The sequence below is a fragment of the Equus caballus genome, chromosome 1, assembly GCF_041296265.1.
Source record: "Equus caballus isolate H_3958 breed thoroughbred chromosome 1, TB-T2T, whole genome shotgun sequence".
NCBI lineage: Eukaryota > Metazoa > Chordata > Mammalia > Perissodactyla > Equidae > Equus > Equus caballus.
Window position 1 is genome coordinate 119,414,427 of NC_091684.1, and position 14,807 is coordinate 119,429,233.

At 35.6% G+C, this 14,807-nt stretch overlaps 1 protein-coding gene and 1 non-coding gene across 3 annotated transcripts in view; both read left to right on the forward strand.

Moving 5' to 3' along the window:
• ENTREP2 (endosomal transmembrane epsin interactor 2) overlaps positions 1–14,807 on the forward strand; it is a 425,400-nt gene that overhangs the window by 301,192 nt on the left and 109,401 nt on the right. For both annotated transcript variants that reach the window (XM_070231148.1, XM_023651586.2), the window contains exon 3: positions 7,474–7,584. In XM_070231148.1, coding sequence (XP_070087249.1) covers positions 7,474–7,584 — 111 coding nt within the window. The remainder of the gene's footprint in view (positions 1–7,473; positions 7,585–14,807) is intronic.
• On the forward strand, positions 12,760–12,866 carry LOC111769823 (U6 spliceosomal RNA). Its single transcript, XR_002802633.2, has one exon. It is a non-coding gene; the product is annotated as a U6 spliceosomal RNA (small nuclear RNA).

A 14,807-nucleotide genomic window follows, 5' to 3' on the forward strand; every position in this document is an offset into this window, starting at 1 on the left:
GTTAAAATGTGGCCTGATGTAGTCCCATTTGTTTATATTTTCTTTTGTTTCCCTTGCCTGAGTAGACATGGTATTCGAAAAGATACTGCTAAGACTGATGTTAAAGAGTGTACTGCCTGTATTTTCTTCAAGGAGTTTTATGGTTTCAGGTCTTACTTCAACTCTTTAACCCATTTTGAGTTAATTTTTGCATATGGTGTAAGATAATGGTGTACTTTCATTCTTTTGTACGTGGCTGTCCAGTTTTCCCAACACAGTTTATTAAAGAGACTTTTCTTTCTCCATTGTTATGTTCCTGGTTCCTTTGTCAAAGATCAGCTGTCCATAGATGTGTGGATTTCTTTCTGGAATCTCAATTCTGTTCCATTGATATGTGTGCCTGTTTTTGTACCAGTACCATGCTGTTTTGATTACTACAGACCTGTACTGTATTTTGAAGTTAGGGATTGTGATGCCTCCACCTTTCTTTTTTCTCAGGATTGCTTTAGCTGTTCAGGGTCTTTTTTTGCCCCATATGAATTTTAGGATTTTTTGTTGTACTTCCATGAAGAATGTCATTGGGATTCTGATTGGGATCGCATTGAATCTGTAGATTGCTTTAGGTAGTATGGACATTTTAACTATGTTTATTCTTCCAATCCATGTGCATAGAGTTTCTTCCCATGTCTTTATGTCATCATCGATTTCTTTCAGTAGTGTCTTACAATTTTCATTGTATAGGTCTTTCACCTCCTTGGTTAAATTTATTCCTAGATATTTTATTCTTTTTGTTGTGATTGTAAAAGGGATTGTATTCTTGAGTTCTCTTTCTGTTAATTCATTATTAGAGTATAGAAACACAACTGATTTTTGTAAGTTGATTTTGTACCCTGCAACTTTGCTGTAGTTGTTGATTATTTCTAATAGTTTTCCAATGGATTCTTTAGGGTTGTCTATATATAAAATCATGTTGTCTGCAAAGAGTGAGAGTTTCAATTCTTCCTTGCCAATTTGAATACCTTTTTTTTTTCTTTTTCATTGCTCTGTCCAAAACCTCCAGGACTCTGTTGAATAAGAGTGACGAGAGTGGGCACCCTTGTCTTGTTCCTGTTCTCAGAGGGATGGCTTTCAGTTTTTCCCCATTGAGTATGATGTTGGCTGTGGGTTTGTCATATATGACCTTTGTTATGTTGAGGTACTTTCTTTCTCTACCCATTTTATTGAGAGATTTTATCATAAATGGATGTTGGATCTTATCAGATGCTTTCTCTGCATCTATGGAGATGATCATGTGATTTTTATTCCTCATTTTGTTAATATGGTGTATCACATTGATTGATTTGTGGATGTTGAACCATCCCTGTGTCCCTGGTATAAATCCCACTTGATCATGGTGTATCATCCTTTTAATTTATTTCTGTATTCAGTTTGCCAATATTTTATTGAGGATTTTTGCATCTATGTTCATCAGTGATGTTGGCCTGTAATTTTCCTTCTTTATGTGTCCTTGTCTGGCTTTGGGATCAGGGTGATGCTGACTTTCTAGAATGTGTTAGGAAGTGTTCCATCTTCTTCAATTTTTTGGAACATTTTGAGAAGGATAGGTGTTAAATCTTCTTTGCATGTTTGGTAGAATTCTCGAGAGAAGCCATCTGGTCCTAGACTTTTACTTTTTGGGAGGTTTTTGATTACTATTCTAACCTCTTTACTTGTGATTGATCTATTCAGATTAAAGATCTAATTTTGATAGGCCTTGAAACACTTATAATAATTCATAGGTTCTGTGTGTCTGTTTTTCTGCCAGTACAATGCTGGTTTGTTTGTTCATTTGTTTGTTTGTTTGTTCTTTGAGGAAGATTAGCCCTGAGCTAATTGCTGCCACTCCTTCTCTTTTGCTGAGGAAGACTGGCCCTGAGCTAACATCTGTGCCCATCTTCCTCTACTTTATATCTGGGATGCCTGCCACAGCATGGCTTGCCAAGTGGTGTCATGTCTGCACCCGGGATCCAAACCAGTGAACCCTGGGCCACTGAAGTGGAACATGTGAACTTAACCGCTGCACCACCAGGCCTGCCCCACAATGCTGTTTTGATTACTATAGTTTTATAATTTGAATTCAGGGAGCGTGATACCTCCAACTTTGTTCTTTTTTCTCAAGATTGTCAAAATCGTGCCATTTGTGACAACATGGATGGACCTTGAGGGCATTATGCTAAGCGAAATAAGTCAGACGGAGAAAGACAAATACCATATGATTTCACTCATTTGTGGAAGATAAACACATAGATGAGGAGAATAGATTAGTGCTTACTAGAGGAGAAGGGGATGGAGGGAGGGCAAAAGGGATAAAGGGGCATATATGTATGGTGATGGGTAAAAACTAGCCTATTGGTGCTGAACGTGATGCAGTCTATAGAGAAACTGAAATATAATAATGTACACCCGAAATTACACAATGTTATAAGCCAATATCAACTGAATAAAAAGAAATAAATTAACCCTCACCCCCAGAAAACAAACAAGCATTATGTGCACGATTAAAAATGGAAAGAGTTAAAAAATGAAAAAAAATAAGTGTGGCCTGTCTACTGCAAGCATGATAAACCAAAGGTACACAGTCACGTAGAGAGAGAAAGATAGAGAGGAACATGAAGGAATAAATATATATAGAAATCTAAGATGTATGGCTGGAAAAGAAGTATAGGTGTGGCTGTTGGCACATGGCACCAAATGGAATCAAATTGTTTTTAAAGATTTGACCTGTCAGAGAAACCTTGGCCTGCACTTGCAAAATCTGTGACTATTTGAGCCTTAAAATAACCATTAGGTCCCCACCTTTTGTGAGCCACTACCTATAGGGTACTGGAAAAGGCAGAACCCCAGAATGAAGTCAAGGTATATAGTTTTAAAACAAATGTCATGACTTTGTTTATGTAAAAAAAGAAAGTTTAAAATATTTTGTCACCGTGACCAACTAGTATTTATTCCTGAAATGCTAGGATAATTCAACATATGAAAATCAATGTAAAATGCCATATTAACAGAATGAAGAAAATAAAGAATCATCTTAGTTGATGCAAAAAAAGCATTTAAAAACATTCAGCACCCTTTCATGATAAAAATACTCAACAAACTAGGAATAGAAGAAAACCTCAATGTAACAAGGCCATATATGAAAAACCCACAGCTAAGATCACACTCAGTGGTGAAAGACTGAAAGCTTTCCCTGTAAGATCAGTAACAAGACAGGAATGCCCACATTTACTACTGCTATTGAACATAGTACTGGAAATTCTAGCCAGAGAAATTAGGCAAGAAAATGAAATAAAAAGCATCCAAATTGGAAAGGAAGAAGAAAGGAGAATGATCTCCATTATGGATGACATGATCTTATGTGCAGATGTCTAAAGATTCCATGACGAGACTGTTAGAATTAATAAACAAATTTAGCAAAGTTGCAGAATACAAAATAAGCATGCAAAAATCAGTTGCATTTCTATACACTAATAACGAACAATCTGAAAAGGAAGTTAAGAAAACAACTCCATTTATAACAACATAAAAATAAATACCTTAACCAAGGAGATGAAAGATTGGTACACTGAAAATGATAAAATATTGCTGAAAGAAATTAAAGAAGACATAAATAAATGGAAAGACATCCCATGTTCATGGATTGGAAAACTTAATATTGTTAAGATGTCAATACTACCAAAGTGATGTGCAGATTCAATGCAATCCCTATCAAAATCCCAACGATGTTTTTTTTGAAGAAATAGAAAAACCCATGCTAATATTCATATGAAATTTTAAGGGACCCCGTTAGCCAAAATATCCTCAAAAAATAAGGAAGTTGGAGGACTCATACGTCCTGATTTCAAAACTTACTACACAGTAATGGCAATCTGTAAAATAGTGTGGTACTAGCATAAAGATGGACATACAGACCAATAGACTAGAGAGCCAAGAACTAAACCATCACATATATGGTCAAATGATTTTCAACAAAGGTGCCAAGACCATTCAATGGCAAAAAGACAGTTTTTTCAACAAATGGTGTTGGGAAAACTGGATATCATGCAAAAGAATAAAATTGCATCCTTATCTTACACCTTATAGAAAAATTAACTCAAAATAGATCAAAAACCTAAATGTAAGCACTAAAACTGTAAACCTCCTGGAAGAAAATGTAGGGGAAAATCTTCATGACATTAGATTTGACAATAATTTCTTGGATATGATATGGAAAGCACAAGTAACAAAAGAAAAAACAGATAAATTGGATCTCATCCTAATTAAAAACTTTTGTGTATCAAAGGACACAATCAACAGAGTAAAAAGGTAACCCACAAAATGGGAGAAAATATTTGCAAATCATTTATCTGATAAAGGATTATTATCTAGAATATATAGGGTTAATATTCAGAATATATAAAGAATTCCTACAACTCTATGACAACAAAACAAAACAACCCAAAAGTGGGCAAAAGACCTGAATAGACATTTCTCCAAAGAAGATAATACAAATGGCCAATAAGCACATAAAAAAAGCTCATTATCACTAATCATTAGGAAAATGCAAACCAAAACCACAATGAGATGCCATTTTGCACCTATTAGGATGGCTGTTATCACAAAAACAGAAAATAAGAAGTGTCGATGAGGATGTGGAGAAATTGGAATCCTGTGCATCATGCATTGGAATGTAAAGTGGTGCAGCCACTCTGGAAAATAGTATGGTGTTTCCTTGAAAAATTAAACATGGAATTACCATATGATCCAGCAATTCCACTTCTGGGTGTATACCCAAAAGAATTGACTGTAGTGACTCAAACAGATATTTGTATACCCATGTTGATAGCAACATTATTCACAATAGCCAAAACGTGGAAGCAACCCAATTGTCCATTGATGTATGAACGGATGAAAAAAATGATGTATACATAGAAAGGAATATTATTCAGCCTTAAGTGGAAGGAAGTTCTGACACGTACTACAACATGGATAAATCTTGAAAACAGTATGCTGAGTGAATAAGTCAGAGAAAGATAAACACAGTATGATATCACTTATACATGGAATCTAAAAATGCCAAACTTGTGAAAACAGAGTGGAATGGTGGTGACCAGGGGCTGGGGGAATAGGAGAGATGTTGTTTAAGGGTACAAACTTGGAACTAGTAGATAAATAAGTCCTGGAGATGTAATGCACAGTATAGTGATTATAGATCTTAACTATTCCCATCACAAAAAAGAAATAATTATGTGATGCGATAGAGATGTTAGCTAATGCTACAATGGCAATCATATTGCAATATACAAATTTATCAAATCAGCATGTTGTACACCTTAAACTTACACAATGTTGTATGTCAAATCTTTTTCGAAATAAATACATACATACATACCATTCTCACTGAAAGGAGCTTGGGCTTACTGGAGAAATGGCTGATTACAGGTCTGGGGCAGGAAATATATAAGATGATCCTGGAATAGTTTGTCATACCAGAAAGCAGGAAAGCTGTCCAAGTCTACTAGAGCTGTGTCAACTGAATAGACTCTCTCTGGCTAGTGACTTCAGTGACTGAAACGTATCAAATGTTTTTAAGTTTGTGATTCATAATGTTTCAAACACGCAAACACACACCCCCTAAACAAACAATACCTCATTATTTACCTTTGGTGGATGCTAGGGACCCAAATAATATTTTTTTAAATAAACATGTGTCACAGATTATATTTAACTCGTTATTTAATGAAGGAACCAATATGATATTAGAATCAGTTCAAAGGAGAATTCAAACAATGTGCACACACAGGCAGTCAGGAATGCTGAAATAAATTTGCAAATAGTTGTAAAAGTGGTCAGTATCCATGGGATGATAATCATTGCATTCTACTAGGCAAAATTCACTTATATTTCTGTTGTCAAAAATTATTTGCATTACTATGAATCTTCCACCACTTAGAGTTGTAGAATAGCTTAAAAGACAATGAAAGGCTCAAATAACTCAGAAGGGTGCACTAGACAGGACATTCAGTAATTTTTTTTTTTTTGCCTATTTCAAAGTCTTTAACAAGTTTTCATGACAGTCTCCCCCATCTTGATCATATTAATCTTAGTGATTATTCTTGATCACAGGAAAGTTTTGTTTCATTGGATTTACCCTGATTGTTTACATAGGTGCAGCAGGAGTATTAACTAACCATATAGGCCTGAGTTTATTTTGTAAATCTAGCACCATATCAACTAATCATTTTGAAATCTGAAAGATTAAAAGAAAGAATCTGACATATATCCTGCTTTTCCTATATGAACTGTACCATAGGGTAACCAAACAGTTGATGAGGGAGAGCATCCTTCTATGTATCAGTAACAAGTGGGATGAAAAAAGAAGAAATGATGGAGTTAGACTAGCACTATTTTGGAAACCCTGATAAATTAACGGGTCCAAGCAATCATCAAACGTGGCTGGTAACATCACTGAAAAAGAGACATTATTTGCCTTCTATTAGTTTGAATTTGACCAAACCTCTGGATTTAACTACCAAATTACACGAAATACAGAGGATGAAGAACCATTAAATGATTGGAGGAGTCAATCAGCAAAGTTTAGGCTGTAGGAAACGCTATAGGACAAATGAACTGGTTTCTTCACCAGATTTCAAGGAAGAAAAGCAAACAAGGGAGGGGAAAGCCCGTAAATTAAAAAATATCCAAGATTCAGAACAACCAGCTGCACTCTATGGACCTCCTTTGTATCCTGCGTAACCTGATTCAAACAGAGCATGAAAACCTTGAGACAAGCAAACGTGACCTCTGAATATGTGATAGTAGTGAATTATTAATTATTATAGAGGAGATGGCAGTATTTTGGTTCTGTTTTTGAAAACAGTCTTATTATTTTAGAAGTACACGCTGAAATTTTTAAGGATGAAACCTTATGATGTCTGATATTTGCTGCAAAAATAATCTGGAGGAGAGAAGGGTAAATGAAACAGAACTGACTGTGAACTGATTAATTTTTGAGGCTGGGTAATGGGAATGTGGGGCTGCATTATACTGTTTTCTCTGGTTTTATGTAAATATGAAATTTTCCATAAAAAATTTAAAATAAATAAACTTTAAGGCCTTCTAATAAAATTCTTTCACTTGATTTTCCTTAATACTTTATAAATTATTATTTTTGAAACTATATAAAACCATTTTGTGACTATATAAGGTGTAGTATTTTGAAATTTAGCTTCTAAAATATTTTGCAATATATTTCAAATAAAATCATGGTCATTGGCTATGGCTTTTCAGAGATTTTACCTTTTCTATTTGATTTAAGCTAATACGAATTTGAAATTTTGAGAAATAATACTTCCCGTTAAAACATATAAATGTTGTTCATGTAATTATTTGATCAACTGAAAGCTTTTTTAAAGCCAAATCATTTTTCCATCAAGGCTTTCCAAGTGAATAATCAATTTTGGTTTGGTTTGTTTCCAGATAACCTTTTTCATGCTGCTCTCTGCGGTGTGTGTGATGCTGAATTTGGCTGGTTCAATTCTCTCCTGTCAGAATGCTCAGCTAGTCAGCTCTCTAGAAGGCTGTCAGTTGGTGAGTAATGAAATGCAAACCTTTTGATAAAGGTCATAGGCTTTGACTTTGCATGAAAGTAATTAATAAAATAATTTTATTATATCCTTGGATTTATTCTGATGTTATATAGTTATTTAAGGAATTTAAGTTGATTCATTTCTAAAAATTCTCCCAAATCAAAACTTGTTCTCCTCATAAGTCAGTTACTAATAGTATATTTCTAAGGATCACGTTGTAGTGCTGTTTTAGAATAAATGTCTTTAGTAATGATTATATTTTAGCATTTGTTGCATTGATTTTTCTCTCCACTGAATTTTTAAAAATCAATTTTCTAAGTAGATTTTAAGTGCCGAGATACATATAAGCTTGATAATGAGTGCATTGAAACAATTTAGTTCTCATTTTTCAATTAAAAGAGAGGATTATCTTTTAGATCTAGGAAAATTGTGCTGTGTACATTGTGGGGGATCAATAAATGATTTGTTGGATAGAACCATCATTCCGAATCAGAATTTAGCTCCTGCTGTGGTAATCCATGATTCTGGCTGGGGCAAAAATCGAGGTGTGTCTGGTCGCATTCAGTACGGGTACAGTTTGACTCCTGATATGACCATGACTGCTGGATGTGAGGCATTGACATTTGTTTCTTTATCTTGAAGACCACACAGGACTACCCTTTAGAGCCATGCTCCTCCATAGTTGCCTGTGCACTTGCTTGGCCTGTGGCTGTCATTTCTGAGTGATCAGGGGCTATGCTGAATTACCTGAAGCTTTTCTGTAGCAGGACAATGCCTACGTTTCTCATAGCCATGATAGTTGGGTTCAAGGAGACAGCTGTTGGGAAACCTGGTGCTCCCTCCAGTCCTTATTTACCAAGGCCAGCTGGACTAGTTTGAGTTGGCAGTTTCAATGCAGAATCACCTACTAAGTTCCAAAAACTAACTGTGAGAGCTTAATCTTGGTATTTTCTGTTCTGTATGGACTGGACCACATTGATCAGATTTCATCCCAATATGATGTACACAGATTATCCTCAGTATGGTGCAGTATTTCCCATGACTACTGAGAACTGACACAGCTGAAGCCCCATCTCCATTAGAAAGGGTGACTTGACAACTTGTGTTTATAACTTGGTCAGCCTCTTTATTCCTAAATATGAGGTGCTATGAATATGGTAAAATCTGGCAAACCTACAAGGGATTAGCCATTTTTTCTCTGACCTCTATTTTCCAATGTGAGGTCCTATGTGTGGGAGACAGAGTGACTGGGGTGATGAGAAGTGACAGTCTGGAGGTCCAGATCACAAAAAAGCCCTTGCTTAGTGCCAGTCTTGAAAGGATGACCCCTCCAGGTCTTAATCTCAGACCCTGTTTCCCTCTGTAACATGCTGGATGAAAGGATAGGAAAGGTAGATTTGGTTTCCTCTCTTCCTTACCGGCTTTAATGCCCCCCTAAATAAATTAAAAGAACATCATCGACCCATGTACACTTTCACATAAATCTTGGTTAGATGGTCCCATGGAATCATCAATATTTATCTGACTTTGGAACTTGATCCTAAGCATCTCTGCCCTGGCTCATACACGCCTGGTAATTTCAGAGTGAGACCAGTGTGCTCGCTTGTTGAGGTGCCGTGTGTATAGTAGAGAGAGAAGTGGATTTGGGGTCAGCAAATCAGAATCAAAGTCATGGCTTCATAACCTACTAGTTGTATGACTTAGGACAAGTCTTCCCTGTCTCAGCATTATTTGTCTTTCCTGTTAAGGGTAGATATTACCTGCCCTGAGCTTTTCATAAGTTATTAAATGAGATAAAATGTATAAAACACATAAAAAGTATACTCCTTTCCTGTTATAAAAATTATACATTTACCATGGAAAATTCAAAAAACAAAACACACTCATAATCTTACCAGCCAGTTTATCATGTCCCTCCAGTCTTTTCTGTGCATAATATGTGTGTATGTATACATATGTGTGTGTATGGGTATACACATGTGTGAGCGTATGTGTGTATATATATTTAATATATATTTAAGTGTGCTATACTCTTCATGCTGCTTTGTGACTTGGTTTTTTATTGATCGTGAACATTATTTCAGATTTAAAATTTTTTTTCTATAACTTTGTTGTGGCTGCCCTGTATATAGGAATATAACATTATTTATTTTTAACCAAATCTCTACTTTTTGCACTTGTGAAGGTTGCCATCATCCTTATACAAAGTCTTTTTATAGCTCATAAAAGTGAACTTGCTTGATCAAAATGAATCCATATCTTTAAAGCATTGATACATATTGACATACTGCCTTCTAGAAAAGTTTACCAATTTATAATACCCAGTGTATGAGAATGCTCTTCCTACACCCTTGCCAGCACTGCAAATTTTTACTTTCATTAACTCATGCTAATTTGAAAGGTATAAAATGACGTCTTATATTGTTTTAATTTTAATTTCTTTGCATATTAGTAATACTGAACTTTTTATTCGTTTATAATTGCATGTAGGTAAGTTTATATATATATATGCACTTATACATATATATGCAGTTTTATGCATATGCACTATTTATATTTTGTCTTCTGTGAGTTGACTGTGACCTTTAGCTATTTTTAGATTAAACTATGTATCTTTTTGACTTGTAGGAGCTCTTTATATATGCAATTATATAAATAATATATATTATAATTACATATACATGTTTGTACATGTATATGTGCATGTACATATATATAATTTATATATGTGTGTTGTGTATATGTCTGTGTGTATATATATGTATATATACACACATATTTATATTTCTTCTTCTGTGAATTGACTGGAGCCTTTACCTATTTTTAGACTTAACTATTTATCTAATTGACTTGTAAGAGCTTTTTATATATTATGGTTTTGAGTCCTGCAGCTTATATTGGTCAAATATATTTCTTGGATTGTTATTTGCTTTTTGTGTGTGTGTGTGTGTGTGTGTGTGTAAGGAAGATTGGCCCTGAGCTAACGTCTGTTGCCAATCCTCCTCTTTTTGCTTGAGGAAGATTGTCACTGAGCTAACATCTTCCTCTCTTTTATGTGGGGCACCGCCACAGTGTGGCTTGATGAGTGGTTCTAGGTCCGCGCCCAGGATCTGAACCTGTGAACCCTGGGCTGCTGAAGCAGAGCGCACAAAATTATCCACTATGCCACTGGGCTGTCCCTTGTTGTTTGCCTTTTAATTTTATTTTTTGACAAAGAAATGTTTTTAATTTTTGTGTATTCAAATCTACGAGTGTTTTCCTTTGTGTTCTTACCTTGGAACCAATAAAAAGAACTTCTCCTTCCTGAGATCACATTACTCCAATAATTTCCTTTGGTTATTATGTGCTTTTATTTTTTTTTATAGTTAACTCTTTAATATTCTGGGATTTAATGAATTTAACTTTTCCCCCAAAAATGGGTACCTAGCATTCCTAAAACTATTTTCTGAGTAACCTAGTATTTTCCTGATGATTTGAAATGCCACCTAATCATTAAGATTCCTTTGGTGGCAAACTACAAAAACTGGCAAAGCCAAAGCCATTTATTGGAAGGATGGTAGGACCTATGGAATAACCAAGGAGGCTAGAGATTAGGCTTAGAAACTGGCTGGTTCTGAGGAAGCTTCTGTGGCTGCAGAAGCCTGACCAAGAGTCAGGGGCTGCCGTGGGAACTCTGAACTCACCAGGTTATAGTTCTGTAGGAGTGAACAGTTCCAGTGGTTCTTAATCTCTGTCCATTCGCTCTAGAGTCAGAGCCAAGAGAGGGAGCATTTGATTGGCCAGGACAAGACAAAAATCTGCTTACCTCTTCCCTCAGACTGACTCCAATGAGATTCAAGTGGTAATTCCCCAAAACAAAGTTAGGTGCTATGAGGAAGGGTCGAGGGGAGGGGAAGGCAGAAAATATATGCTAAGTGGTCAGAAAACAGCTGATATCTGCTCTCCCAGCATTGTCCTGTGTGTGTACACATACACATGGATATTTAGGTCTGTGTGTCTAGTTCTGGACTTTTCATTCTGTCCCACTCCTGTGTCTGTTTATTCATATCCCAGAACAATACCACTTTGATTACCTTAACTTTATAATATATTTTTATAGCTGGTAGGGCAATCCCTACCCCCACCCCCCATCCCAGACTTTAATCTACTTCTTAGAAATGTTCTTGCCTATCCTTAAAAGTTTAGTCTCCCAGACAAGTTTAAAATTTTTTGTCAAGACTCAAAAGGAATAGATTTGAGAGTTGAATTGACATGACATTAAAATTATAGATTACCTTGGCGGAGAATTGACGTGTTAACAATACCATGTTTTCCCATTCATGAACATTGTGTGTGCTTTGGCTTATCCAACTGTTTTTATAAATCCTTCAGGGCAGTTGTTGTTTTTCTTTAGGATATTTAGTACATCTCCATATCTTTGTGTGTGGTTGTGTCTTTTTTCCTCTGCATAATTAAAAATTAACTCATTTTCTCAGCCTATATATAAAATAAATCTCTTTTCTGTTCTAGACTCCTAGCACTCCCTTCCAGAAGGCTTTTGGTAGCCAGACATTTGCTATGCATATTTTGGTGTATTATCATTTTTACGCATGTGTGGAGTCTATTCTATATACCATCATTCACATCGCTTATGTCAGCCAACCATGTAGCTGGGTAACATCTGCTCATCAGCACTTGGAGATCTTCCAGGCTGTTAATAGAGAGCAGCAGAGAATTCCACTGGATGGATGGATGGATGATAGTTTATTTAACCACCACTTAATGAAGGACAGGTTAGGGATGTTTTTCTAAAACAAACATGGCAGAGAAGATTACCCTCTGTGCACATCTATTACTCAACAAATACCGAGTGGCTGTCGCTGCTGCTGTGGGAACTGGCCTAGGTGCACAGGGTATAGTGGTGAACAGAGAGGAATGTACAGATAGATCTGGAGAAGAAATCACTGAGTGTCCTTTCAGTCAAAGCATAAGAGTACACTTTAAATTTAGAATGTTATTCCTAAATTGCGTTCCAAAGATGGGGCACCAAACTTTTGCCAGTGGTGCATGGCTGTGCCTCATTACCTAGACCCACACACACTTGTGTGTGTTATCAGAATTGTTTTATCTTTGCCAATCTGACAAAAATGTAAGATCTTATGTAACTTGCATTTCCATAATTAAAAATAAATTTGAGGTGCTCGCTTCGGCAGCACATATACTAAAATTGGAACGATACAGAGAAGATTAGCATGGCCCCTGTGCAAGGATGACACGCAAATTCATGAAGCGTTCCATATTTTTTCATAACATTAATAAAAAAAAATAACAACAACAAAAGAAAATCAAAAATAAATAAATAAATAAATAAATAAATAAATAAATAAAGTTTGAGGGGCCGGCCCCATGGCCGAGTGGTTAAGTTCGCTCTCTGTGCTTAGGGGGCCTGGGGTTTCGCTGGTTCGGATCCTGGGCACGGACATGGCACTGCTCGTCAGGCCGTGTTGAGGTGGTGTCCCACATGCTACAACTAGAAGGACCTACAACTAAAATATACAACTATGTACTGGGGGGATTCGGGGAGAAAAAGCAGAAAAAAAAAGTAAAAGTTGAGCATCTTTTACATTTGTTTGTAAGTTTTTATTTCTCTATTTGCTAACTGCCAGTTCATTTTTGTGGCCTATTTTTCTGTTAGGTCGTTATTTTTCACAATTGATTTATAAATGCACTTTCTGTGTTAAGGAAACTGGCCATCATCGTATGTGTTGCAGATATATATTTTTTCATAGTTTTTCATCTTTTTTTTTTAAAGATTGGCACCTGAGCCAACTTTTTTTTTTTTCCTTCTTGTCCCCAAAGCCCCCCAGTACATAGCTGTGTATTCTAGTTGTCAGTGCCTCTGGTTGTGCTATGTGGGACGCCACCTCAGCATGGCTTGATGAGCAGTGCCATGTCCGGGCCTGGGATCTGAACTGGCGAAACCCCGGGCCGCTGAAGCGGAATGCACGAACTTAACCACTCGGCCACAGGGCCGGCCCCTGTTATTTACCTTTTGGTGTTTTTAATGGTATTCTTCCTGGGTGGAAATTTTATGTACTCAAATTGATTTTATTCATTTATATATTTTTGCCCTTATGATCTCTGGCCTATATGTTTTGCCTAGAAAACCTTTTCCCAGTCCAAGATTATAAATAATTTTCCCATTCCTCTCCCCTCCCCCCCAGTATTTTAGCATTTCATCTTTTAGTATTTATATATTTCATAGATCTGGGATATATTTTGCTATAAGTATTATTACATTTTTATAGCATTTACAAATTCACATGTGGACCATCTATATTTCTTTTAAAGTTTAATGCTAGCTGTTTTAAATATCTTGTTGCTCTGGTGGGTGTATTTTTTAAATTCTTATTTTATATTGTAAGAGGCTACTAGTGGTGTATAAGATTTTCAGTAATTTTACAATTATTTATATTTAACTGTACGTGCCACCAAATGTACAGTTGAAGCTTTGATCCCATAGTTTGATCCCATAGTCAGAGGAAATCATTAAACTTTTGTCTCCTTCTTTCCAGTAGTTGTACATCTTGTTTTGTTGTCCTGTCTAGCTATTTTGTCTCAAACTACCAAAATAATATTGGATATTAATGGTGTTTCATCATCCACTTTTTGTTCCTGAATATTAATTAGAAGCCCTTAATGATTTACTGTCAGTTATGATGCTGAGAGACAGTTTCAGATGAGTATTCTTGTAATGTTAAGGTGATAAAGGTCTATTCATATTTTACTAAGAGTCTTTTAAAAAATAAAATGGAGGTTAAATTCTACCAAAGGGTTTTTTTGACATCTGTTAAGATTATATATATTTTTATTTTGATCCATTGGTATGATAGATTACGTTAATAGAGTCTCAGGATTATGTTCTACATGGAACATAACTGGAATGAAATCTCCATAAGTCTTGTAAAATATTACTGGATTCTATTTGCTGATATCTTATTTATGATTTTTCATCTGTATTCATAAATGCAGTTAATTTGTAGTTTTCATTTTTCTCCTACCCTTTCATATTTTGTTTCACTATGATAGTGATTTCATAAAAATTAATTGAGAAAATGCAATCTAAAGAATTTTCTGTTCTGGATATTGGCACTCAAACCTATAATTCTCTGGGTCTAGCACTATTTTATAAGATTTATTTGATATAATTTTCTATTCTTCCAGCTTTTTTCTTTCTTTCTCAGC